This window comes from Glycine max, chromosome 13 (assembly GCF_000004515.6).
Source record: "Glycine max cultivar Williams 82 chromosome 13, Glycine_max_v4.0, whole genome shotgun sequence".
Classification (NCBI taxonomy): domain Eukaryota; kingdom Viridiplantae; phylum Streptophyta; class Magnoliopsida; order Fabales; family Fabaceae; genus Glycine; species Glycine max.
In genome coordinates, this window is record NC_038249.2 from 42487813 (window position 1) to 42515074 (window position 27262).

At 33.2% G+C, this 27262-nt stretch overlaps 4 protein-coding genes and 1 non-coding gene across 7 annotated transcripts; 3 read left to right on the forward strand and 2 right to left on the reverse strand.

Annotated features, from left to right (window-relative positions):
• Positions 1–301: 301 nt before the first annotated feature.
• On the forward strand, positions 302–2194 carry LOC102664483 (uncharacterized). Its single transcript, XM_041007950.1, has 4 exons — positions 302–389; positions 696–968; positions 1270–2037; positions 2151–2194. Exons 1-4 carry the CDS (start codon positions 302–304, stop codon positions 2192–2194), a joined length of 1173 nt encoding a protein of 390 aa, XP_040863884.1.
• Positions 2195–6210: 4016 nt separating this feature from the next.
• LOC100795010 (transcription initiation factor IIA subunit 1) lies at positions 6211–11786 on the reverse strand. 3 transcript variants are annotated; one of them, XM_003543479.5, is made up of 11 exons: positions 11323–11786; positions 10884–11054; positions 10627–10779; positions 10364–10415; positions 10225–10283; positions 9929–10054; positions 8034–8180; positions 7117–7180; positions 6835–7007; positions 6630–6713; positions 6211–6533 (listed from the first exon to the last, which is right to left on the reverse strand). In XM_003543479.5, exons 1-11 carry the CDS (start codon positions 11443–11445, stop codon positions 6510–6512), a joined length of 1176 nt encoding a protein of 391 aa, XP_003543527.1. In that variant the 5' UTR covers positions 11446–11786; the 3' UTR covers positions 6211–6509. The 3 variants fall into 3 exon arrangements, 2 of the variants coding, with proteins under 2 accessions (XP_003543527.1, XP_006595034.1); XM_006594971.4 differs by having other exon boundaries at positions 9875–10054; positions 11323–11749; XR_001384298.3 differs by lacking the exon at positions 6211–6533 and having other exon boundaries at positions 7996–8180; positions 9875–10054; positions 11323–11754.
• Positions 11787–17595: 5809 nt separating this feature from the next.
• Positions 17596–23070, reverse strand: LOC100795899 (myosin-14). Its single transcript, XM_003543481.4, has 15 exons — positions 22934–23070; positions 22756–22843; positions 22595–22641; positions 22369–22458; positions 22212–22265; positions 20710–20787; positions 20550–20618; positions 20300–20461; positions 20084–20210; positions 19548–19585; positions 18859–18948; positions 18645–18749; positions 18367–18498; positions 18011–18120; positions 17596–17906 (listed from the first exon to the last, which is right to left on the reverse strand). Exons 1-15 carry the CDS (start codon positions 22967–22969, stop codon positions 17831–17833), a joined length of 1302 nt encoding a protein of 433 aa, XP_003543529.1. The 5' UTR covers positions 22970–23070; the 3' UTR covers positions 17596–17830.
• Positions 23071–23105: 35 nt separating this feature from the next.
• On the forward strand, positions 23106–23179 carry TRNAV-CAC (transfer RNA valine (anticodon CAC)). The gene has a single exon. It is a non-coding gene; the product is annotated as a tRNA-Val (tRNA).
• Positions 23180–24426: 1247 nt separating this feature from the next.
• LOC100305702 (uncharacterized) lies at positions 24427–26211 on the forward strand. The gene is made up of 4 exons (NM_001248584.2): positions 24427–24601; positions 24695–24800; positions 25719–25838; positions 25940–26211. Exons 1-3 carry the CDS (start codon positions 24490–24492, stop codon positions 25795–25797), a joined length of 297 nt encoding a protein of 98 aa, NP_001235513.1. The 5' UTR covers positions 24427–24489; the 3' UTR covers positions 25798–25838; positions 25940–26211.
• The last annotated feature ends 1051 nt before the right edge of the window (positions 26212–27262 follow it).

Sequence of the window (27262 nt, forward strand, 5' to 3'; positions counted from 1 at the left end):
TCTCATGCTGGCCTGGTCAACTTACTATATCAGGTAAGTGCTTATTTGTGAGGTTCAGTAATAAGAAAAGTTGTTAGTCTGCACGTGTAAAAAATGAGCCCTCAAGTATGTTTCCATAGTATGTTAGCCTCTAGAATATTTCACAGTGCAAGAACTCCGGAACCAATTGCTTTACAACGGTTCATTTTGGGTTAAACTCTGCCTATTATTTACTAACCACAGAGAGAAGAAATATAAAACCAGAGTCATTTTAAAAAGCAGAGGCAAATTGCAATACAGGGAAGGGAACTAGTCATTGAAAATGCCTCTGCCTGCAGAACGCACGTACAGATATGTTGACACTTCAAGAAGTCCTACCGCCATCATTAGCGTGGAACAATTCCTTCGAGGTAAATTATTTGTCAACACTCAACAATAATAGTATATCAAGACTTTAGACAAAGCTTAACTATGTCAAGGAAAAATGAGATATCCAAAAAAGAAAAAACTTAAGGGAAAGATGCAGATGTTTGATTATATGGTATGAATGTGCAGAGGAAAATCATTGAGTGATGATATTGGACACTTTTACATATCATATACTCCCTCAAATACTTATTATTGTTTTCTCTCTAGATGTCAATTAGCACCCAGGTGTCTAATTAAGGATTGTTTTCCAAAATCATATTCTATGTTCCTGTTTGCAGCTACACCAGGAGGGGAGTCTTGTAGGAAGTCACCAACCTACTCTCCCACCTCGTCTTCCCCTTCCTCTCCTTACTTTGAGAAGTTGAAGAACCAAGACCCAGAAGAAGACCATGGCCTCTATCAGAAGAAATCAGTCCTCACCAAAGTAAAGGAGAGGGCCAGGAAATTCCGCTACAGCCTCAGCAAGAGAAGAATGGATGACGAGAACGTCACACCCTCTTGGGGTGTTAGCTTAGAAGAGGATGAGGAAGAAGAAGACCCTGAATACCTTGGAGCTCCAAGTAATTAATTAATACACACATATCATTCAAGGCCTTTGCCTTGGGAAATTATTATATGGTCATAATGGTCCTATCTAATGTCCACATGACATGTTACTACAATTTTTAATCTACCCAAAAGAGTTAATAAGGTGTCACATGCAGATTGGCCATAACATATAATAGTTCAGAACATATATATATAGAACAATTTCTCCTTGACCCTTAGTTTATATTATTCATTAGGACTTGTTCTTTCTTCTCTACTTTTTCATCTTTTTATGTATATAACAACTCTTGTGTGGACATTATTACATTTCAGTGTATGAATCAGAGCTGGCACCTGAGGAATACAAAGAATATGCAAGGCAACATCCAAGAGCAAATCCAGTAATCTCTGAGAAGCATGTTTTGCACAACGCTGTCAAATTAGGAGCGGAGCAGGATCAACAGAAGTCACGTGGTGCTGTCAGTGCCAGGTTCACGACAACAACTCCAAACATGACATCTGAAACCACAGCTCAGAAACTGACACCTGTCTATGTTGGAGTGTCAAATGCAGCTAATGCTATATCCTCCAAAATTCAAGCTGTTTCTAGTTCCACAACTGCTCCTGCAGCCAACGACATGTCCTCACATACCTCATCACTTCCATCATCTTCAATGCAAAATTCATCATCCGCTTCCCTGAGTGGGAAGAATACATCTTGCCAAAAGAGTGCTTCTCTAAGAGATAATTTGATGAACCAGTGTGAACAAGGTGATAGAGCCCGAAATGTGCCTACAATGCAAAAATCATCATCCTTATCTGCTTCGATGACTGAGAATAAGAATATTACAAGCCTAATGAGTGCTTCAGTTAAAGATTATTCAATGAACAAGTCTGAGCCAAGGGATGATGCAAAAACTGTGTCTCAGCCTCAGGTGATGATATCTGAAGCAACGAGTCCTAAGAGAACTTCTAGTAATGCAGGTGTGATGGACAAGGTGAGAGGAGCTGTGAATTCATTGCTGGGGAATGAGGAACCATCACAACAATATGGAGTCAAAACTCCTACTACACGCACTTCGTCACAGCAAACTCAACAAGGTAAAGCACTCTCATTATGATATCTGTTTGGTACTATCATCTTTTTTTTTTCATGTAAACTATTTTGTGCTACAGAATAAACTTAATTCATGTGATCGTTCCACATTTTGCAGTTGATCAGGAAGAGAACCGTAGGAGAATTCTACAGGAAAATTGAAAATCCTCCAGAGATGTCCTTTATAAACTTTTGTATATGACTACATGTATCGAATATGTACTTTCTTTTTTGCCATTTGGTGTATGTATCCAATAATTAGACTGGAAATCATTTCCAATGTTTTGTAAAATTCAATTTGTATGGAATAAACTGTGTACCATGATTATCCCCAAAAAATGTGTGCAGTTTGCATTTTCGATAATTAATACAGAAGGATTTCGTTAGAAAAGACATTATTGTCGCCATATAATAGGTTATTCTTAAATGGCAGTGTAAAAAACTTACACAATAGATATATTATTTACTGTTATGTAGTTGTGTTTATAACTTGTGTGAAATATTATAATCATTGGGATTTAACTTCAATTTAAACAAAACAGGATAACTCTCTTCAATTTCATTTTGAATTTTGGCGTAGTTATGCAAATAAATGAAACAAATCACGTCTTCATGTTTTGAAAATATATCTCACTTTGTTATTGGTTATGCGTATATCAGCTGTTGAACTAGCAATTTGTTCCCAAATTATTTGCAACAAATCCCGATTTTCTATTCCACATATTATATGTCTCGTTTCCTTTTTTTAATATAATTTGTTCACATGTTTGCAAATAGTATATAACCCCAAAAGGATGTGAAACAAACATTTTTCATTGGTAATAGTTTACGTGTTCGATAACCAGTCTGTAATACTTTGTTAATGAATAACTTATAATTGAATCATCAGTTCATCACTAATTGTTTAAATGCCACTCTGAGATATACACAAGGTGACAAGACTCACCGAAGGCTATTATAGTACAACAGGATCGCAGGGTAAATATATATAGTTGAAGTTGCCACTTGAACTTATAGTGAAGCAAATAGTCATTAGCCACAAAAGGAACTAAAGGAGGATTATCTGATGCAAAAAGCTCCCCAAAAATTAAGTCAAGTCAGTGCCGTCTATAATCTCAAAGGAAGTTGCCTAAAATTATATATAAAAGAATATACGAAAATCAAGAATCCAAAACTTTGATAATGAGAATAAAATGGCAATTAATAGCATTTGAATCCAAGTCACTAAGTATAATTGGTTTTTTTATTTTTTATAATAATAAGTATAATTGCTACTAGACAGTAGTTCAATACTAAATCAGAAGACTTTTCTAAGTAACAGAGCTTCTGCTCCCATCTTTTCTGTAAGCACTAAGCAGAACCTACGGTGTTCGTTATAAGTTTCTCCATTCAAGCGTAAGTATAATGATCGCCTGTATAAGATAATCCAATCCAGTATTTCAAGTCATTGATTATTTCTATAAGATGTTATTATAGCTTTTTTTAAGGTAAGTAAATTTATATGTAAGAAAAGGTAAAAGAGTTACTATAAGAAAGAATACAGCATCCCTTTAAATTTAGGGTGAACAATTTAAAGATAAGTTTTTCATACAATAATGTTTATATAGTTTATATCTAAATTTTGATTTCTATGTATATCATATGAAGTCCAAGGTAAATCTAAAAGAAATAAGTTTAATATCTTTTAGCAACTTAATTATACATGTTGACAATGCATGTACGTACACATAGGCGAAAATGTCTTGATTTAGCTTAATAAGACAGCTAAATTATTAGCAGCAGTAGTTACCCGAAAACGTTTACAACTATTTAACAATTACTGTAATGTTTCTAAATATGGATCGTCCAGAACAAGGAGCTTATCTACGACTGAAAGAGTAGAGAGAGAGAGACGTGAATATGCATGACACACACGCATGCACACGCACGAGTTCCCATATTTCCCGGGAGATGAGAAAACATTGAACGAGAAACTAAAAAACAAAAGGTTTGAACGAGGGAATAAAGGGAAATGTGGTTCTACAAAAGCTACAGGCCATCCAAACGTAGTCTCATTTAGTTGTTAAGTTACGTTGCGGGCGATGACCGCTAAGGAAGGAAAGTCAATTAGTTCACCACCTTCTCTGTCTTCTCTTCTCCCCCATTCCTTTTAAAATCGATCTCTGCAAAACATGATTATTATCTATCTACCCAACAAGCTGATTAAGAGGGAAGAACACATATATAGAGTTTAATTAATTATTGATGGAAATGGAAGACAAAGCGAACATGATGATCATAAAGAGGAGTAGTAGAGGGGGAGGATGCCCTACAAGGTTACAGAAGCATGCTCCGGCTTCTCTTGACACTGATAAGGTTCTTGTTGATCGTCCTTCAAACCCTTTTGGGGAGGCTTCAAGGGCAATACCATTGTTATCTCCACTCGTTCTTTCTCCACAGCCAACTTATGCAGACATTACTATTCAAGTTGGAACATCAGAGAAGAATGAGAGTGCTGCATGTGCATCATCCTCCACTCCGAGTCCAACCACAGGCTGGGAACATCCAGCTATCATTTCATTTCCCGAGCCATCATCTACTTTGTGTAGTTTCTTCCAAAAGCAATGCGTATTTCTGAACCATCCCCGGTGAAACAAATTCGATCACCTCACTGTTATTAATAAAAACGTCTTGTGTTGCGGTGTGGGGGTTTCAAAAGGAGGAAGGGTAACGCCTGCAGTGCACTTCCCCGTCCTTCGCCTTTAGGGAACTAATTACAACGTTGTTTAGAAATGTTAAAAGGTTCGATTACAGATGTAATCTTTCTATTCAAATGTTTATACAGTGAACTCCATTTAATTCCAATACAGTAATCTTTCAATTCAAGTGTTTTCTTATTTTGTAATTTAATTTGTTGCTGTAAAAAAAAACCAAAACTACATGTATTTGCAATGTCAACGTGTTTTTCTATTAATTTTCACAAGACTTCTTTTTCTCTTCCTATATAATATTACTCGTTTTTCTTTTTTCCGGTTTCTCTTATCATAAAAACTATTGCGAAAAGTTTATATAAAAATTACTGTTTTATAATCCTTGCAATATTAAACCTTTTTTTTTTTTTGTACTCTTGTTGGTTTCCATTATATAGTAGTGTAAGCATCTCCATGAGCTGGCCTAAGCAAAAACATTGGAAAATTGTTGATTTATGTGTTTTTGTTCTTTTAAATCCACTGCCGTATAAATTATGTGAATCTTGACTGTACAAGTTTGATTGACTACACAATAAGACAGTGGCTATTTTTTTTTTTTTTTTAGAAGAATAAATAGTCTGTTCCAATATTTCAAAATGGCGTCACTAAATTAGATACGAAGAATCCTGCAAATCATGTTTTAAACAAATCCTGTCCATTTAACATAGTCACTGCCAACTGCAACTAGAAAGAGATAAAATAAAACGGATTTATCAAGTATTGAAATAGTAACAAACAATAACTAGACTTGAAAAAATACATTCTGCTACGGTTAAGGATGTTGTTAATTTTTTAGGAAAAAATATATAAAAAAAGTCAAGAGAAATGCTAATAGGACATTGTCTAATACATTCTTATTTATTAAATAAATTTATGTGGAACTTATTTCAAAATAAAGGATAAACTAACAATTTTATTTGTAGAAATCGAAAACAGTTATCAAGAAATTTATCAAAAATGGGTATCAAAGGATAAACTAACAGTTTAGTAAAACTTGGGAAAAATTCAACCCATAAAAAAGAGCAACAGAAAATCCATTACTACCATTTATCAACAAATCATTAAAAATATTGCAATTACTTTTATAATAAGATGAGCTAGTGAATCAAAATAAAAATATATATTTTAGTAGGGCGAACTTGCTTATCTTAATGGCAGTCGATAGACAATAGGGTTCTCATCCTCAACTCAGAAGCCGACATGATGTACGGTATCAAGCACATAACATCCTTCTTATACATAGAAAACCACTAAGATCAGTTATTAATGCGGAAGAGCATATATATGACAACGTTGTCGAAAACATATTTTTGAATATCCCGAACTTCAAGAGTTCAGCACGCAAACGTTATCAAACTGTTTCTTTTAATTTAATAAGAAAAAAAAAACATCATCCTGTTTTTTAATGTCAAAAAGTTACGCGAGGCCTAACAAGCCTATCTATCATTATTATCATACAAGGGATTCTTAAATTCACTAAAATGTTCAAGTATACAGAACTAAAGAAACCACATACTTGACAAATGGTGGGCTTAAAGGAAATGCCCGAGTCTCTAACCATCAGTTAAAGGCAAAAAATTGCTCATTCTCTATGTACAAGAGGCCAACATCACAATAGTCTCGAAAGGGTAAAAATATTCCTATCTTCATCAATCTTTCACTTAATAATTATAATCAAAGAAAGGGATCATGAAACACACAATGACACCTCCGAATCATATTTCACGAAAGCGCCAGCCCCAACAAAATCAGAATTCAAACTCTCCTGTCGCCTGCAGAGATGTATAACATCATCCATCATGACAATTTGATACAATGAATTAAAAAAGAGAAAAATTCATAGTTGTTGTCCTTCAAGAGTAACAAACCTTATTGAAGAGAATGTCCTTATTATTTATGTGCATGATGCCATCCTTTAATGTGCATTTCCACCTGCTCTTGGTACGTGTCACCTGAATTTGTAGCAAGAGAAACCCTATTAGAGCCACAATATTTATCCAACCCTGAACCACTACCTACATATTATTATATCACTTGACATCTAGTTCACAGAAAGTGGAGGAAGGTTGTTACCTTATCAAACTGGGCCAAAACAAGATGATGTGTATTTTGATCCTCTCCTTGTTCCATGTCATCTAAATCATCATCATCCTCTTCATTTAATGGAGGTTCATCATCATCATCATCATCAAAATCATTACCCACTTCATTCTGAACCAAGAGAGCAGGGGTGCTTGCTGGTACTTCTAATAATTAATAAAGGAAAAAGAATCAGCAAATTGTGATGGATAAAATATATAATAAGCCACAAAAATCTTCAAAAATATAATTAATATATTCACATTCTCAATTTACCAGGAGGAGCTGGTGTATTAGAAATGTTGTAGTCTTCACTGAACACTTCTCCATAGTTGTATATCTGCCACATGAAATAAACCCAGTAAGATGATGGAACACAAAACATGGTGGGGGAAGTGTCAAATGGAGCATAATGCAATTAAAACACTAAAACTAGCAACCGAAGAGTTAACTGGAATTTTACAGTCCAATTTTCTTCTCTTTTTGGCGAAATGTTAGTCCATCTAGTCAATTGGAATTAAGGAGTATCATAAAGTTTGGATATAACAAAGCTATCCTATTATTAAACACGCAACTTATTCAGGTTCCAAATTATATAAATGTTAGTATGTTACAGTATCCATCTTGAATTCAAAATGCAACCACTTGAAGAATTTGAAAACTTGTTTCAATCCCTTAAATTCTTTTTAGAGTTATATAGTTCCTTTTACAGTTACGTCATTCTGTTTTATCAATGATAAACCAGGGAAGATGGACCTCATACTTACACTAAACTAAACAGATACCCATATGTAAATGGGAATACTTAAAACTATGATTTTTCTCAATACTTAGAACTTACCAAAAAGATCTACTTCTGAACAGATATATCTAATTATCCATTTCTTTTATAGTTTTGTAACAAAGGAATAACTCAAATTATGAATGAGAACTCGTTAAATGTTATATTGAAATCTTTAACATTGAATGTGGTTATTAAAGGCTAAAATTAATAGCCAAAGTGTACCAACTACCAAGAACTAAAGGGGGGAGGGGGGGGGGATGCATTTTTCACAAAATTATAAGGGATAACAGTAAACTAGAATAAGTAGACAAAGTAAATGCATCCCTGGCTGTAGAACGAAAGAGCAAACATGTTTAGTTACAAAAGCTCACAAGAGTGCAGGAAGGAGGGGCCAAATGTCACTACTCACATTTGGAGTAGAGAGCACATCATCATCATCATATGGAATTGGTCCATCAAGTTGAGGAATCCTAGAAGTCGACCTCTCCAAATCTGCTGACATTTTTCCTTTGGAAATAGTGTGATGTGAATTAATAGAGATGCCCCTTCCACTTACCTGAAAGATTGATCTCCAAGAGTTTAGTAACTGAATAAACTTTTTCCATCAACCAAGCAAGTCAATGAATTAATAGACAGAATTAAGCATGCATGTACATTGTAAAAAGCCAACAGAACAATGTATATTCAGTACAAGAGTGGGATGGGAAAGAAGCTAGCAATTTAAACTTATCAATAAATCTTTTTTTGAGTAAAATGTCCATGCTGCAGATCATTGAGACAGTAAATGTTTATTACTTTCAGAAATCTGATAAATACAAATTTGAGAGGATGATTTTTTATCAGATTTCTAAAGTTGGCAAATACTAGATTATGGTTCACATTGTCAAGCAGCTCCCAGATGGACCGGCAGTAACTAAGTTCACTCAACCTATAATCAGTACAATTATACGGAATCAGAACCTATGTTATTGAAGAGCTGAATAATTGATGTCACAATCAAATGCCCCAAAAACTATAAAACTACAATGAAACTGGAAGAGTGAATATAAGATATCAAATTCCAAGAAAAACACTCCCATTAGTGGTTTTCCAACAAGAGAAAGAAACTACTTTTATCATTATGCTATCTTTAGAAACTATTAGGCAAATTTCTTTTACAAGCCAGAGTGATACAGGCTGCAGGAATATCTGTAAAGAAATATGCTAAACTCAATGTGCTGAAAATCATTTATAGCCAAAATTGAAGACACTAGCAAAGAAAAAGGATAATTTATCAACTGATCTTACTCTAGTACTCATACAATAGTCTAATGCATGAGCAAGAGATACAAGCAAGGAAATACATAGAGGACAAGAGGAAGACAAAAATAACAATGAGAAAAGAGTGTTTAAAAATAAACAAAGAAGGAAAAAGGAGCAAGGCGAAACATATGGCATCAGTGTGGATTGTGGAAAATCAGTGGGTAGAATTGAACAGAACTAAAAAAAGCCTTCAGATTTGGCCTAGTATTAAAACATTCATACAGGATACAGCTGACCCCCAAAATTAAGGTTGGCAATTTTTCTTTCATTTTGATGTAAAACTCTGCGAAGTAGACCTCATAGTTTTATGTTGTTGTAGAAGAAATCATTGTTCATTTGTGTTCATGGTAACCTGCCATGGTCCAGCAATATGTTTGAAAAAAGTTAAGAGATTTCTGCATTATCTTAACCAATTTTTCAAAATTGACAGATGCAATGGAGATAGATATGGCAAGACTTGCCCCCTCCACCTGCCATCCCACATGTTCCCATCTCGTCCCAACCCATGGCAGCCCCCATTAGAGAAAAAAGAGAGGAAAGAAAGCACCTCCTAATAGCACACTACACTTTACAGGGATGGGATGGCAAGACTAGATTTTACCAACCCCCATGTCCCATCTTGTCCCCTCCATCTGCCATCCCTCATACCCCCATCTTGTCCCAACCCATAGCAACCCCCATTTGAGAAAAAGAAAGTACCTCTTACAGCAGAATACGCTTTCTAGGGATGGGATGGCAAGACTAGCTTTTACCATCCCACATGTCCCAACTTGTGTCAACCACAAGTCCACAACCCCAAAAAGGAACAGGAAAGGGAAGTGCCAAAACAAACAAACTATGATATTATCCTTGCTCCCATTCAATAAAAAAATCAGAGTCATTTACAATGAAGACAACAATGATAAAAACAAGAAATTAGTCAGCTAACATCATTACAGCACTACTTACAAAAGATATGCAGACATCCTGGTGATATATATGATGCTGACTAATAGGGGGTACCTCAATTTCAAAATCTCCATGTGTAGCATCCCCAGCTCCATCTTGCTGAGGTATATATCCACCAGCATTATATTGAGAAGTTAAATCATTGCGTTTTCGCTTTCCTGATGGCATCGTGAAGAAGTCCTGGGTTTTTTTAAAGCTCAGGTTTCACATTCTAGACAAAAATAACTATAAAATGTTTTGCAACAACAGTAACAATGTTTGCTGGCTTTATAAAATAACTCTAACATGATGAGGTCAATTCAAATTTTGACAACACAGGAAGCATTCTTCTATCAGACCGACTTGCTTACCTGTGTCGGAGGTTGATTAGAAGTTCCCCTGTCTGCCTCATCCCGCCCTTCCACATAAGCTACAGTTACACACACCGTCATTACATTACTACAAAGTCATTTGGTTAAACACTTTATCCTGAATTTAAATGAGACTCACCAACATTGACATCAAGTGGAGGCCTTTGGTTCATCCAAGGAGAAGGAGATTGCTGTACAAGATTATAAAGACAACATCAATATTGGCATTTGAGAAACTTAAACATAGTTATCAATAGCACAATATAAGATTCCTAGGGTTGGCCGCTACATGCTACTTTTTGAGATTGATAACTATGGAAACAATGAAAATAGGCAATTTGACGTGGTAAATTGAAAAATACTTTGATATATCATGGGATCATCTAGCAAAATGAGCTTTACCATATATGGAGCAGGTCTTGCTCCTTTTCCATCAGCATTTCCTCCTGTGTCATTTCCAGAAGAGGGGTAGTCACTTGGTCCAGTAGGAATGTTATACGTTGAGTTATCCCCAGTTCCTGGTAGAGGGGTTTGAATTGGAGTTTGCAATGGTGTCTGCACATTCAAAAACCCACATCAACACAACAATCCAATATTCTTAACTCATGAAAAGGAGACATCACTTGTCAAACTTATAACTAGGGTGTGTCAAAACTCACAGGGGGGAAAAGCATATCCGCTGTAGGAGTCTCATACTCATCGGTCCCCTCATACGGTACGTTGAGATCATGAACCGGAGTAATTGGACCACCAGGAGTTGGCTTAGCTGCAGTGGACCTTTCTATGGGACCGAGCACAGCACCAGCTTGCATCATCTTCGATTCCCACATCTAATCAAATTACCAACAAAAGAGAAACGATGAACATCTTAAACACCAGCAATAAAAGTTAAATAAATAGCACGGCCAAAGAATAGATCGGATCCAAACCCTAAATCAACAACCCAGCTGAGAAGGAAACAAATTCCCCAAACTAAATCAATACGCGTTTCAAATTAGAAGTAAAAGCATCAAATAATCTCATTAATTTCTTCATTCGTATAATTAAAAGGGAAATCATGGACGAATGAGAATAGCAGAGGCAGAGAAGAGAAATTACAGCTTGAAGCTCCTTGAGAACTTCCTCTCCAGGACCACCGTTGTTCACGAACTCGTCACGGACCTTGACCATGACATCCTCGATTACATCGATGTAGACCTGGCTGGTAGTGGAAGCCGCCATCGCGAATGTTAATTTTAGCAGACCTCCGAGTGTCTCCGATAATTCTCCGTATACGACCGATTTGAGAGAGAGTTCAGTGGAAGAGATCGAGAGGAATCATGAAAAATAGCGAGGCTAGGGTTTGGGATGGGGATGAGAGTGAGAGCTGAGTGAAACCAACGGCGAAGAGAGAGAAGAGACGGACGAGAAAGAGAGAATAAAGAGAGGAATATAAATAGGTTTGCATCCGATTTTAAACACAGCCGCACGTGTCAATATCCTCTTCTTCTTGATCTTTCCCACTACTCCAACACCCCCCGTTTCCTCTTCTCACGAGTATTTTTCAAAATTAAAAAGAAAAAGACTTTAAGAGAAGGATGTTAAATCTTATAAATGTATAATCTTCAAAATAGATCATTTCAATTCATCTTAATTGACTTTGTAAACAAGTCAATTTGCCTTGACTCACCACGTCCTAAAAAAGTTGATCAAGTTGGACAGTTGCTAAATTAAACAAATTGGTCTCTTAAAATTTAAAATAATTTTCTTAAGAAAAAAAATCCAGCAAAATAAAATACATCAATTGTTGAATTTTGTTCATAACTTATTTTTTTGACTTTCTGACAATTCCATTCCAAATAAAACAATTTTTTTTAAAGGTAAAAAAAAAAACACCAACAACCCAAATAATTCTATCACGCAATAATTTTATAACATGTACAATTTTGCAAACTCACTTGTTTATGGTCTCTTTCTTTCTCCTGAAAACTCAACGTAAATAAAAAAGAATTAGTGTAGCACACACTTAGTAATAGTATAGAGAGGTTAAGAACCACAAAACAAAAACATTAGAAAACTCAATGTAAACAAAAAGCTAAAAAAACCAACTAAAATAGTACGTTGAAGCAGTTTTTTTATATATGGTTGAACAAAGTTTATTAATATAATATCATAATTAAGGAGAAAATTAAATGAAGTCGTCAAGTGCTTTGGGACTATAATAAAAAGAATAAAAAAGATAAAATGAAAAGTAAATCTCTATGTATATTTCTTTTATTTTCTTATAGAAACAACGTACTATTTATTATTTTTTTTTTAAAAATATAAACTTTAAAACTATACTCCATTTTTATTTCCTGACATGCAGTAAAATAGAAACAATTAATTATCATTTTCGAGGGAAAAGATAGACTATAAACAAGTGAGTATATAAAATAAATAAGAGAGAGAAATAATGTTTTTTCAACAATACATAATTAATAAGTTAATCAACCTTAGTTTTTGTAAGTGAACAATCATTACAAGGTATTTGCTAATCACGATGTAATTAAAAGTAATAAATAATTATATGATAAAAGTATTTCAAGATCACGAAATGATAATTTACACAAAATAATATTTAATTTTTTTTTGTCAATCCAATTCACCATATGTTAAGCCTGGGGTGGATTAAATCATAGGTGTGTTCAATTTTCTAGTTAATTATAATTTTAATTTTTTTATTAGTTCAGCCTGAACTCATGATGAGTTAGGTTGGCTTGCAAGTTTCTTTCTCTTTTAAATATTATATTATATCATTTAAGGTATTTGCTAATCACGATGTAATTAATAAATTGGATGAGAAAAGATAACATGAAGTGATAGAGTTTTTAGAAATATTTTGAGATTTAATAAAAAAAATCCTTTTGAAACTTTAACCAATTTTAAAACTGCACTTTTCAAAATATTTTTCTTTCATTTTAACTGATAATATTAAATATGCAAATGCTCAATGTTCACCTATTCAGACAAAAGAAAAAAAGTTATTCACAAAAATGCTTTCAAAAACAAATAACAAAAAAATAACAATAAAAGACTGGTGAGAATATGTATACTGGGAAACTAATCCAGTGGATTCACCTATTTTTAGTGAATATATTACCAATCTCTAAGTTCAACGTGCATTGGTCTAGTATCAACAAAATAAAGTAATGTTTACTTGCTCACAATTCCATCTCTTCAAATTAAGATCGAGATAAAGATTAAGAAATTTTTTAAGGCATAAACAATAATGATAAAAGATAATAAAAAGTCAATATTGATTTGAAGCTAACCAGCGAAAATGTATAAATATAGAAAAAAAATTAACAAAAAATAAACATGAATATGAATTATATTATTAGTAATAAAAGGAACTAGAATTAATGTTATAATATTAGTGTTATATTTTACATTATTTTGAATCTTTTAATTATCATTTAAACATTTTTTTGGTTCATTCGGTCCCTTCCATATATATTTTCGTTTATGACTTTCCGTTACTTTCCGTTGATGGCAGTTACGCCAATTGTGACTAGGTGATGACAAATCTGTTAAATGGCAGATAGCAAGAAAAAATATATTAAGAGGAAAGCGTAGAATAGAAGGAGAATGCAATCTGTTTTATTCATTAAGGGTAAAGCCTTATTATAGGCTTTTACATAACAGAACAATTCCTAAACTCTAGGTCACTAATCCATGACAAATCCATGTTCCACGTGAAGTAGCAAACTCCCTAGCATTAAAGATAAATTAAACTGAAACAATTCGATCAACAAAAATTAACGTGCAGAAACAATAAAATAATATTATCCTAACAAAATCAGAGTGTATATAAGGCTTTGTAACTGCATTTCAATCACTTAAACCTCACAAACCAGTTCTGCATTACTACTTTTTCTTCCCTCACTTCACTGCTCTCCATCTTTCAATTCTCTCTCCGAAAATGAGTGAAGATAAAGAATCACATAACATCTCCCCTGTCAATGTAAGTTCTTCACTTCTCGTCTCCAATGATAATGAACACAGTTAGGTGGATTTAATCTTGAGTTCTTGATCAACTCAATCTTTATTATGTTCACAACAAAGAAAACTCAAACTTTTTATCATTCAATTATTCGTTAAGCTGTTTTTCTGTGTTCACTCAACATAATTAAAGTCTTTCTTAATTAAGGAAAGAAAAGGAAAATGAATTCTGTAATTTTGTCTTTTTGAGATTTTTCTATACGTGGATAATTTCTAAAAAGAAGCATGAATACCCTGCATGCAAAGCTTTTCCCTAGTGTTTTGACCATTTTTTGGGGTGGGTCATTTGCTTTTATGACAATGGTTATGGAAGGAAAGCAAATAGTTTATAATTTCTTGTAATTTTTCATGTCTCTTTTCTTACATAAATATCTTTAATGATATTTACATTGATTTTGATCAAATTGAACAGGAACGTGCTGGCAGTGGTAGTGGTGAACGTGGTATGTATCATAAGGTTTAAAGTTTCTTGTAATTGCTAATTATCTGGACTTCGTGATGAGTTCTTAGATTAAAAGATTTTCTTATAGTCTAGTTTGATAGCATGAGTTCTTAGCTGGACTTCGTGTTGAGTTCTTAGATTAAAAGATGTGAGTTTTGTATTGCATTGAGTGGTGAACCTGAGACTGGTGGTATGTATCATAAGGTTTAAATTTTCTTGTAATTCCTTATCTGGACTTCATGTTGAGTTCTTAGATTAAAAGTTTTTCTTATAATCAAGTTTGATAGCATGTGAGTTCTTATCTGGACTTCGTGCTGAGTTCTTAGATTAAAAGATGTGAGTTTTGTATTGCATTGAGTGGCGAACCTGAGAATGGTGGTATGTATCATAAGGTTTAAAGTTTCTTGTAATTCCTTATCTGGACTTCGTTCTGAGTTCTTAGATTAAAAGATTTTCTTATAATCTAGTTTGATAACATGTGAGATATCCTATCAAGATGTGAGTTTTGTATTGCATTGCATTCTATTATCTGTTGCTTCTTTTTTCATTTCAATTACGTTTCCCGTAACATTTTTCCTCAATTAGGGACATAAAGGACATACCAAGGTGACATTTTTTATTTATAATTAAAAATAATTGCAACAAATATTTTGTCAAACCAAAGTGGTCCTGATCTTTTAATTTTTATCATCATGACTTACTAATGTACTTCAATATGTGAGACCTGGGTAGTTTGTTATAACTTATATCAACTGTTATGTTATGTGTATATGTCTTACTATATGCATGCATTCCAACTTGATGATTTTCGTCTTGTCTTTGTTGTTCATTACAAATCTCCACATTTTCTTGTACGCAATAATAAAAAGACTTTTTCCTGGATGTATGCTTTGTTCCTTTAAGAAGTGGTGCATTCATAATTGATGAAATTAATGCTTTTTACAATGGTTTTGCATGCTAATTATCTATTGAAGTGTGAGATTAAGTTAGTGTTTACTAAATATCATATATGACAGGTCTTAATTCTGATGACATTTCTGCTACCTCACCCGTTGCAAAAAATGAAATCAAGGAACATGATGATAAGGATGACAAGAATGTTGCAGGACTTAGTGGTATGAATAATACTCTCCACACTGATGATGAGACTGAGATTAATAATTGATGAAATGCTTTGCAATGGTTTTGCTAAATTGATTAATTACCTATTGAAATGAGATTATTTAGTTTTGTACTAATTATTATGATATGACAGGTGTCAAAATTGGTGACCTTTGTGCTAGTGCTACCTCACCAACTGGTGCCAAGAATGAAGTGAAGGAACATGATGTCGGTGAGCATTCCGGCAGTGATAACAAGAATGTTGCAGGACCAAGTGGTGTGAATACTGCCTCTGACGATGACACTTTTGTTGATGTAGTTAATTTTGATGAGAATGAGAACAATGGGCTTACTGCTGCAGATATTTTGATAGCCCAAATAGAAGCAGAAAAGCAGAAGAAAGCGTCTAGCAGTAGCAGCAATGATGCTGAATCCAGTGGTAAAAACAAGAATGAACCAACATCCAAAAGACAAAGACTCGATTAACTCAATTTGTGAAGTTTTTTTCTCCTTGGCTTGTCAATAGAAGAATTTATTGTAATAACTCAAGCCATGATTCTAAAGGTTGACAAGTTTGTTGACATTGAGGCATTCTGGGTGTGTTTCATGTGTTCATATAAATCTGCTTGTCATTAGTGAAGCAACTTTACGGCATACATGCAAGAAACCCTCAACTTTTTTAGGATAAAAAGTGGCTAGTTTTAAATGACCAAATCGATTTAAATTTTTAACTTTATATGCTGTAAAATAATAGAAGGTTTTGTTAAAAGCTCATTTAGATATATTTGTTAAAAAAATATTTTTATAATATACTTTAGAACATACTTTCCCTAATTTTCAAGAAAAGTACTAAATTTTTGTCTTAGTTTTTATTTGAAAGTTTTATCTAATTATCATTTTAAATTTAAAATATATACTAATTTTTTTTAATATATTTATTCGCTTCCTTCCATGTAGATTATATATAGTGTTTAAAATATATACTAAATTTTTGTTGACATTTGTGCGACACGAATTTTTATTTTGTTATTAGTCACTATATCTATGTGAAGTTTCTATTTATGGAAAAAATGAAAATGATTTAATTAAAAATGAAATTTCTATTTATTAGTCACTATATCTATGTGATTTTTATTTTGTTCTTAGTTCTTTTCCATTTAACCATTTAAACTGTGACTTTTCAATTTCTTTTCATAAGAATTGGTGAAAGAAGTTATAAAGAACAAATAATGTATTTTTTAGAAGAAAAAAATAATGAATTGTATGATTCATATCAATGATATAAAAATATACTGATTCGTTTACATATCATAAGAGTTAAAGTCGTTTAATATTCATCTTATAAATACAAATAGATAACTAATCGAATTGCATCGAATCAAATAGTAAAAGACTAAGGGTGTGGCACTAATCGAATTGCATCGAATCAAATAGTAAAAGACTAAGGGTGTGGCTCCAAATAAAGTGTTTTTATGAAGAAGAAAAAATTAAATCATGCTTTCTATCGTTTGAGTACACTTTTTAAAGCTTTTTTGTCCTTTTATATTAATTTAATTATTATAAAAATTTTGGACATTTTTTAACTTGAAGAGGAGTAAATGGAACTAGAGGAGTCAAGACTCTAATTTGATTTTTTTTTTTCCTTTTTCAATTTAGTAATTTCAGGTATTAAGCTTGTAAGCCATTCCTCCAAAATCAAACTATAAGTTATTTCCTTATGTGCCCTGTACAGGAACTCTTTCCATCAAAATTTGGTTTGTACAAAACTATCATCAAAATCATACTCCATAAAATGGTTGTGCTTGTTTACAAATTAATATTAGAATAAAGAATGAAAAGTCTTACAAATGCTAAGTATTACTACAAAACAAAACAGCTCAAGAACCCTTACCACCAGTTACTGACCCATCTCGTTTCACTTTTACTAAACTAACAATGTCAAATGGTTAAACACAATTCAGTGGACATTGCAAATTCATGTCTTCAAACAAGGGCTTCACAATCACAACCGGAATATCATCATGAAACTGGTCATTATCATCATCGTACAGCCAACGAGCTGTCTTGCTTCATTTTTATGAGATTGCTTTCAATGTTGCGCAGCACTGGCCTATAGCTGCAATATTGTTGATCACATTAATGGACGGTGTAAAAACCAAATGCTAGAATGAATGAATGTGTGGGCTTTGATACAGGAAAAAAACAGAGAGAAGATCTTACAAGCGTGCGAGACCATCATATGCTTGTTTAACTTGTTCAAGTTGAGCAGAAAGCTGCATGACTTCTGCAGATAGCACCTCTGCTCTGCTCTGTTCTGACACAAGTTGGCCCTGCCAAGCAACAAAAAAAAGTGCAAAATTTTAAGGTATGAATTGAAAAGTTATCAAAGCGTAGAGTATTACATAGAGACCTCAACCAACAACAATCCCCCGAAAATTTCTCAAACAAAATCAGACAATTCAGGATAGAACTCATTTTAAAAATGAACTTTTTGACTCATAGGAGTAGGACCCAACAAATCAATGACATGAACTGACAACAAAGAGGAACAAATATGCCATGAGTATGTTACTAACCTTCATAGATGCCAAGGAAGCAATCTCATGTTCCCCATTTTTAGAAGAGTCTGGCAAACCCCTAGCCTGTTCCATTCTCAAATTATCTAGAATACCACGAAGCTCTTCATTTTGCTTAAGACACTCCATTACCTGAAGAATCAAAGGTCAACACAAGTAATAGTAAGAATTTTAAAAGACAAATCCAGTAAATTTTGGTCGTACAGATGAGACCTTAAACGGTTAAACCAGTAACCATAAATTATATTTATGGCCAAACCCCTGATGCTGATTGTTACCTGGTTTTCCCATCTTGCTGCTGCCCCAACTGCCTCTTGGTACGAATTTGAGAGATTAGAATTTTCCTCAAAAAGCCTCTCTATTTCAGTAGATTGTGAGTCAATCTGCCAACAAGATGACAAACCAATCACTCCATCAGATGGAATATACACGGAAAAGGTGCTTTTTTTTTTTGTTAATAAGAGAATATACACAGCAAAATTTAGAGTTTACCTCCATTAGAAGTTTCTGCCTACTGCTTTCCAACCTCTCAATGGCTAAAGCCATATCATGCAACTGCCTATCAAGTTTCTGCTTGTCTTCCTGGGATTTAGAAAATTCAAAACAACATTTAACCAAAGCAAATTAACCATCAGCAAAATGGTTGGATGACCACTAAGCAACAAATATATCAATTTGCAAGTGGGGTTGGGGTTAATAATTTAGGTCATTCATCATCAACTCAACTGCCAAAACATCCATGCCACATATTTAAAAGAGCATTGGAAATTACAAATGAAAATTGAAAAATCATTTCACACTTGCTTGGTATATCAAAAATATGGGAAGGTTGAAAAAAAGTGCGGCTCATGCACAATCTAGTCCACAAATTTTGGCTATTAATTTTATACTTCAAAGAATTGAAAGTAATTTCCACCTCCCCTCAATGATACAACAAGTAAAAATCCAAACCTTCCTATCTAACTTCATCACTCTCTTCTTTATTTTCCACCTTCTAAATCATGCATAACCTAAACTAGACAACAATGAACAGATACTAGTAATTTTGCTAATAACTGACCAATGGTTTGAATGAAATAGTAACTTAAATTTCTTGCCAATAAATTTGATTAGCTAACAGATACCGAAAATTAAAAATTCACTAAATAGTGAAAAATCTATATGGAAGAAGTTTTTCTCACCAAAGAAAATGCTTTGTGAGAAGCTTTATCTGAGACTTCTGCAAAATATACAAACCAAGGTCAATGCCGTGTTATAGTACACCAATTCAACAAGATGAAATATCAAGTCAAATGCATGTGAATTGGTATAAAACAGAGTCCATAACAAAATAGCCACTCTTATGTACCAAGTACAATGAAGAATACATGGCATAAATAGATGGGTAGATGCGAATCTATATTAATTTAAGTCAGAAAGCAGTAATAAGAGACCCAATCCTGGTAATTATAAGCCATGTATTTCATGAGGAAAACATGGGGTAGTAATAATCAACAAATAGTTAAAAGAACAGAATGTTTCTACTAATCTCTTCTATAATTTTGAAGAGCTTGATTTCAAGCATATGCCATTGAGATTCAATGACACTAGCACAGGATAAAGCATCAAGGAAGTGAAACTGCTTATATAATGAATTGGTGATTTGGTGGCATGCTTTTGTTTCATTATTCCATTAGAAATTTAATATGGATTATAAAGAAGTTTTCATGAGAAGAACCTGCAGCCTCTCTAGACATCAACATGAGTTTCTCTTCCAACTCCTGCTTTTCAGATATCAGTGAGGTAATGTGGGTTTGCTCTTTTGCTAACTGTTCCTGCTCCTGGTGCCTCAACAGTGATTCTCGCTATAAATTTTAATCACCATCAGACAAACAACAGAAAAAGGAATTAAAGAAAATATGCCAAAATGTCAATAACATAATCATAACACAACCTGCAGTTCCAGTTTTAAATCACCTAGCTCCTTTTGTAATCTTTGAATTTGAAAATGATCTGGTGGATTACCAAATGATGAAATTGTGCTAACTGTATTATTCATTGCTTGTTGCTGAATTGAGTTCAATTCTGCTCTCAACGCTGCTGCATGTTCCTCAGCCTAAACCAATATAGTCAATAAGACTCTAGGAAGTAAGAACAAAAAAATGTTCCTTCATCACTTAGTATTTTAGAAAAATCAACCATACACGATATTGCTCATCTTCTGCTTCCTTAAGACGTTTCTTCAGCATACGAAGCTGTGCTGAAAGGTCCTCCTGCACTAGTAGGCAAGGTCTAATAGGAATTGTGAAAGATTAAAAACAAGGTGAAACCAGGAGACAGGAATAAATGCTTGAATATAATTACCCGTGCAACAACTGCAGCATCTTTCTCCATTGCGACATCCCTCAGAGCTTTCCGTAGAGATGGCACTGTATTTTGTTCCTGCACGAATCAAACTGGGGGTTTAAAACTAAGATATATAAATTTCAAAACTGTTCCAATTCCAATCTCCATACATGAAATGCTGTAGTAATTTGTTGGAAAATATTTTTATTATAATTGAAAATTTAAAGTAAAAAATATATTCATATTTTTTCAACTTTGTTTTTTAAAGATCTAATATGTTTTCAGATTTGTTTTTCAACTTTTCCTTAAAACTAAAAGAACTCCCTATATCTTCTTCCATTCCTATCTTTTAGGCAGTGTTATGAAACCCGGTTCAGCCCGACCGGCTGGACTGATCCAACCAAGACTCGGTGGCATAACTGGGCCAGTACCACTATTGGCCTAGCCAGGTCGGTTCCACTATTGGATCGGTCACGCAATTGACAAGGAATGACCCAGCCAAACCCGGCCAGTTAGGTCACCGGATCCCGGTTGGACCGGTCCGACTCGGTCGGTTTTACAAAAAATAAAATAAAATGGATCACCTCTACAATGCTGTTTTGATGTCTCATTATTATCAATTGTTATTTTGGATTTTGGAGTGTGGATGGACTTTTCTTAGTCAAATAATATCAATTATATACTTATATATAATAGATACCTATATAATTTTCGGTTCTTATTATATATCGGGTCTAACCGAACCAATTATTAGCCCACCGGTTGGATCACTGACCCACTACCTCAACCAGATCAATATGATCGGACTGGGTTTCATAACAATGCTTTTAGGAACTTTTTCTTTTACTTGGTCAATTTATTTTCCTAATGGTTATAAGCTTTTGCACATTGGGAAGTTTCAGTTTTATTTTACGTTGAAGATTTTATTTTGTGAGCAGCACTCCTCCTGGTCTCTTCCTATATATAGTGTGCTGCTTGCTGTAAAAATGGAAAGACAAGTAACACAACATACTGAGCAGTAAAATAATCATGTACCCAGTTTTTCCTTCACAGAAAAAAAAAAAAGAAAAAGAAAAAGCTCTTCTCTTTCTGTATAAAAAAGTTTTGGAGCATTGGTGTTCTTTGGTTTGGAGATCCTTCGCTGCACACGATTGATCTGACGGGTTGACGTATCTTGGGAAAGGAGCACATTATAATTTACTACCATGCAGTGAGGCGTTTTCTCTCTAAGAACAACGCATAGCGCACTTCAACCCAGGTTTTTTCTAAACTCTTTGTTATTATATTTATTATTTGTATTAAGTATTGTTATAAAAATTGTTTGTGGATCGATTATATGTGAAATGATTCCACTGCTATGTTTGTTGTTTTGGTTTCCTAATTATTTTTTCTAACAATTAGCACTAAACTAACTATGTTGATGCTAACTATGGGGTGTTCATGAGATAATACTATTCTTCTTAATTAACAAAATTGTAACTCAAAGTAAAAAAGAATTCATTATAAAACTTTTTGCCTACCAGATCATTCAACTGTTTGTGCATTGCCTCATTATCAATTTCCATCGTTTGAAGCTGCAACAGTAGACAAAAAAAATACAATCAGTCAAGGTTGTTCCTTTTTTGGTGGATTTATAAATAAATAAACAGCAGGTGAATATTCAATTTGAATCTCCACCTTTAAAGTAATTTTCCTGTTTTCTTCCTCCAACTCCGTGTTCTTCTTTTGCAGACCTTTCAATTGAGACAATAGAGCACTAAGATCTGTCTGCAAAAGAGTATACGCACAAAAACAACGCAGTTGCAGTTCAAATTTGTTCGATTAAAGATTCCGATTAATTGTTGTTTCAAAGACAATAGAATGAATAAGATGATTAATAAATGATACAAAAAAAAAATGTTACCTCAGAGAGCCTATTTGCGCTCTCGGATTTGCTCATTCCCGAAGTCTCTGAAGGAAAAGAAAAATAGTTTTGAATTGCAGAAAATAAGGCACATAGAAATGGAATCATCATAATAATAATAAATACACAATAGGTTCATTCTCGTGGAGGAGAATTCTGACCGGAGGTGCTGGGAACCTGCCCGAGATCTGGTCCCGAAGAGGTTTTGCTCAATCTCTCCGCGGCCCTCTTTTGCCGAATTTCCTCCAACTGAAGAAATTGATCGAATCCAGAAGAAAATAAATAAAATGAAACGAGAAGGCAATGAATGGTGATTGACAAAGGTTGTTTGTATTGTACCGTTCGTCGACCAAGAGTTGCATGGCGCGCTTCCATTGTTACAGATGCGATGGGAACGGAATGTTCGTCTGCAAATTCACCTCTCCGCCGAGACGCCGAGTATATAATTTATAGTCTTGAATCTGTTTTAAATATACAAACTGAAAGCATGTTTTTCGAAAACAAATATGTTGTCTGGGTGGTGTAGTTGGTTATCACGCTAGTCTCACACACTAGAGGTCCCCGGTTCGAACCCGGGCTCAGACAAATTATAACGTTTATTTATTTTTTTAAGTTAATAATTAAAACACTAACTTTTTATAATAATAACTTAAGTAAAATACAATTTTTTTCTCTCTATTTTTTTAAATCAAGATTTTATTCCTTTTATTGAGACATTTTATTTCCCATTTTATAAAAATTTATAATTTTAGTTCTCTTGTTTTTTTATTAAGACATTTTATCTTTCATTTTTTAAAAAAATACATAATTTTAATCTTCCTTTTCAAATTAAAATTTGACTATGTAAATTTTATTAACATTATTAGCAATTAAATAATTTTAAAAAAATATTTTTCAAATAGATAATTTTAATCTTCCTTTTCAAATTAAAATTTGACTATGTAAATTTTATTAACATTACTAGAAATTAAATAATTTAAAAAAAATATATATTTTTATGTGAATAATAAATAGTGATGCATGTCAGTCCACTTATCATTTTTGATTGGTTTACATGTACATGTTTTTGCATTAACAGTCATTCAACCCATTAAATATTACAAAATCAGCTTATTATAATATAGAAATTATGATAAAATGATGCATCAAAGTTTAATTTATTTAAAAGTTTTATTGCTTTTTGTTTGATCTTGTAAAGGTTTAAAGTTGTCTTATGCAAAATTCCTTCTCCTATTTTTTTTATTACACTAAATCGATTCATCTATTTTTTAATTTACTATTTGAGTTCTCCTATAATAAATATATAGTCTTAGTCCCTAGAATTGATTTTAACCGTTGACCATTAGATTTTAAATGTTCACTAGACTAGAAAGTTGATTAATATTTTATTAAAAAACAAGAACTTAAAAAAATTCTTAAGAAATAACTAAAATCATGATCCTTCAAGTAATAAGAACAATATTCTATCACTACACTCAAATACTCATTGGAATATTTAGTGCAAAATATGTATTAATATAAGTTTTATGCTAAAATAATTTAAAATTCAATTTTTTTTTAATTTATTATATTTTTATAATCTTATATATTATATCTTAAAATATAATATATAACATTAAATTCTATTTTTATATAAATAAGAATATATATTTATATAAGTTTTATTTTAATTTTATATATTATGAGCCTTTAGAGTTTAGACATAGTTGGGCTTTTGTCAGTAATTATGGATTATAAAAGAATAAACTGGCCCGTCCAAAAGGCGTGGATCCAACTAAGCCCTTCCTCCCAGAAAACAAAAATAAAAAAATAAAACGGTATCGGTCTAGGTTAGGTTCCAATATTCGCAACGAGAACGAGAGGAGGGGTTCGGGTGTGAGAGCGAGAATCAGAAGATGAAGAAGGAAGACACAGTGAAGCTGATCAGTGCCGAAGGTTTTGAATTTGTGGTCGACAAAGAAGCTGCAATGGTTTCACAGACCATACATAACATGCTTACTTCTCCAGGTTCGTTATTATATTTTATTATATTATATTACCCCCTTTTCTCTGCAATTAGGGTTCCAAGTTTCAAAATTATAATAATAATTTCTTTGATAGGGAGTTTCGCTGAGAGGCAGCACGGCGAAGTTACCTTTCCTGAGATCAGCACCACCATTCTCGAGAAGATTTGCCAGTACTTTTATTGGCATCTCCAATTCGCCAGGTTTTTCTTTCTCCCTCTTCGCTATTCACACATTGCCATATACGATGTTATCTTTCGTTTTTCACTTTGACAGCTATTTGTTTTTGTAATTGAATATGAATTCTGCTGTATCAAAAGCCTCGGGTGTGTATTTCACAAATCATAATAATATATTATATTGGGATCAACCAATTACCTTGAAATGCAATAGTAATGGTAGTGAATCCCCCACCCATGGCTACCAATTTGCTTCAAATTAGATCCATGGTTGATGACTTTATGGATGGAAAATGTCAGCGCTTGGTTCTCGGTTAAAAAAGATTTTCCATGAGTATATGCAGTTATAACATATCCTTGACCAGAACACGCAAATTGTGACGTGAGGGTCTAGTATTTAGCATGTTCAACAATTGTTGCTAGTTATTCTGTGCATAAACAATGCACGTTGCATTCAATTTTTTATTTGGTCAAAGCATTGTGAGGTCATTTTGTGTAAACACTATAGTTAGTTTGTTCAATTATTTAATTCTACAAATTAATTCAATATTTTTCTGAGATGTAAAAGATTAAATGTGCTTTTCTAATGCCTATTTGGATGGTAGTTATCTATGTTATGGAGCATGAACTTTCGTGGAATTTAGTTCTCCATTCAAGAGATGTGGTTTTACATGATTTTATGTGAAATTCGCTCCTTGATGTGCTCTATACTTTCATTTTTGCTCCTTGATGCATGAAGACTCTCATCTCAGTTTGTAAAATTTCAGTAGATTCCTGTGGTGGGATGAGCATGAATGATAATTTTTTACGTGTTGAAACTTGGATGTAATAGTTTCCTTTGGGTTGATTAGCTGTAAAGCTTTGATCTGAAATCTCACGTTTTATGCCATGCTAATTTCTATCAAAATAGTTGTATTGACTCGAGTATATTGCTCTTATTAGTGGGAAGGAGACGGAATTTCCCATTGAACCTGAATTAACTCTGGAGCTAATGATGGCTGCCAATTACCTCCATACATAGCATTTTGACTTCCCCAAGGGTGATAGTTCTTCGGCCACATAGTAAGCCTTTATTATTCTCCTGGAGTCTAACCAGTTATAGTAGTTGTTCTTGTCGTTGTGATCTTCGCTGTTTTCACAACTTCATTGTGTCGCTCATGCAGATGGAACTATTGCCTAGTTGGGCATTCAAAGGGAAATCAGCGTATTAGTGTTGCCACTGAAACTATGTCCTTGCTGGAACTAAGTATATATGTAATTTGTATAATTTAGTGACTGTTAGACTCAGCTTGCAAGACTCTGATGCCGTCGATTGATGTTGCTGTATAAATCAACTGGTTTTAAAATTCTAATTTAATGGGAACATTACCATCTCCCGATAAGGTAAATCATAATGCTCTTGTAATGTCCATTAACAATATAGACATTGTTATCCAAACAAGGAAAGGAAATTCGCTCTACGATCATCTGATGAATATTTCTTTACTTTTACTTTGTACGACAAAGGCCTGGAATGGTTGAAAATGAAATGGAATTCGTCTCACGTTGGACTCTTAAACTTCTATCTTTTCCCACGAGGTAGAAATGAGTTGATAAAACAAAACTTATGGGACTGTTTGGTTAGAAAAAAGCTATTTTTATTTAATTATCAAAAACTGATCTTATTTTATTTTATTAAAAGTTTATATAAGAAATAAGGATTTTTTTTTTTGTTTTTATTTCTAATTTCCCTTCACAAATTTTAAATAAAAATCATTTTCTCAAACCTCCATGCTTTGTTTTCATTTCCCTTTCTACCGTACTACGTTATCTATTCTTACTGGCATAATTTAGACAGCAGCATGAAGAAATGGGTCCTTTGCCTCCTACTGCTGTGCGTCTTAATTACATTACTGCAGGTCTCTAATTCCTTAGATACTCGAAATCGTCCCACAACTCCACATTTCTGCAGGCTTGGCATGGAAGGTCTCTGTTCTCATTATTTTCTTTATAAAAGTTAAAAACTTCTCTGATTATAAATGGCTTGGAAAAAAATCTGACAATAAGAGTTTAAAAAATCAAGCAGACTGTGTTGTAACTTGTAAGTTAAGCATTATTCGCCACTTGGATTTTTTTAGTAGAACAGTAATAAAGTCAGCATTATGTGATAGTGATGGCCTCTTTGATTGATCCCAAAATCTCAATTGCAATTGAGAATTCATTCGTAAAGTATTAACTTGTATTTGTTTAGGTTTTTTAAATCAAATTTGCGATAACTAGAATTAATTTTGAAACAAGTGAAAGTTTTTATCAATGGTATTTTGTAATCAATTAATCATTTATATTTACACTTTAAATTTATCTAGTTTTAAAATATTATTTTTAAACAATAAATTATTTTACTCTCTCTTTCAAATTTGTTTTATCAAAATCTAAAACAATTACCCTGAATCCGGTTAATTTCTAACCGTCTTGGGATCAGTGTTATTGAACCCAATTATATATAT

What these genes read in the sequence shown, in the direction of transcription:
- LOC102664483 (XM_041007950.1), top strand. Translation starts at nt 302, where the DNA reads ATGCCTCTGCCTGCAGAACGCACGTACAGATATGTTGACACTTCAAGA. An exon ending in CGTGGAACAATTCCTTCGAG is followed by an intron (nt 390 to 695) that starts GTAAATTATTTG and finishes CAGCTACACCAG; the next exon opens with GAGGGGAGTCTTGTAGGAAG. An exon ending in TGAATACCTTGGAGCTCCAA is followed by an intron (nt 969 to 1,269) that starts GTAATTAATTAA and finishes ATTACATTTCAG; the next exon opens with TGTATGAATCAGAGCTGGCA.
- LOC100795010 (XM_006594971.4), bottom strand. Translation starts at nt 11,445, where the DNA reads ATGGCGGCTTCCACTACCAGCCAGGTCTACATCGATGTAATCGAGGAT. An exon ending in CAAGACCTGCTCCATATATG is followed by an intron (nt 10,416 to 10,626) that starts GTAAAGCTCATT and finishes AATCTTGTACAG; the next exon opens with CAATCTCCTTCTCCTTGGAT. An exon ending in TTTTGGCCCAGTTTGATAAG is followed by an intron (nt 6,714 to 6,834) that starts GTAACAACCTTC and finishes CTACAAATTCAG; the next exon opens with GTGACACGTACCAAGAGCAG.
- LOC100795899 (XM_003543481.4), bottom strand. Translation starts at nt 22,969, where the DNA reads ATGGAAGCGCGCCATGCAACTCTTGGTCGACGAACG. An exon ending in CAACTCTTGGTCGACGAACG is followed by an intron (nt 22,844 to 22,933) that starts GTACAATACAAA and finishes CAATTTCTTCAG; the next exon opens with TTGGAGGAAATTCGGCAAAA. An exon ending in GCAGGTTCCCAGCACCTCCG is followed by an intron (nt 22,642 to 22,755) that starts GTCAGAATTCTC and finishes CTTTTCCTTCAG; the next exon opens with AGACTTCGGGAATGAGCAAA.
- LOC100305702 (NM_001248584.2), top strand. Translation starts at nt 24,490, where the DNA reads ATGAAGAAGGAAGACACAGTGAAGCTGATCAGTGCCGAAGGTTTTGAA. An exon ending in TAACATGCTTACTTCTCCAG is followed by an intron (nt 24,602 to 24,694) that starts GTTCGTTATTAT and finishes TTTCTTTGATAG; the next exon opens with GGAGTTTCGCTGAGAGGCAG. An exon ending in TGGCATCTCCAATTCGCCAG is followed by an intron (nt 24,801 to 25,718) that starts GTTTTTCTTTCT and finishes TGCTCTTATTAG; the next exon opens with TGGGAAGGAGACGGAATTTC.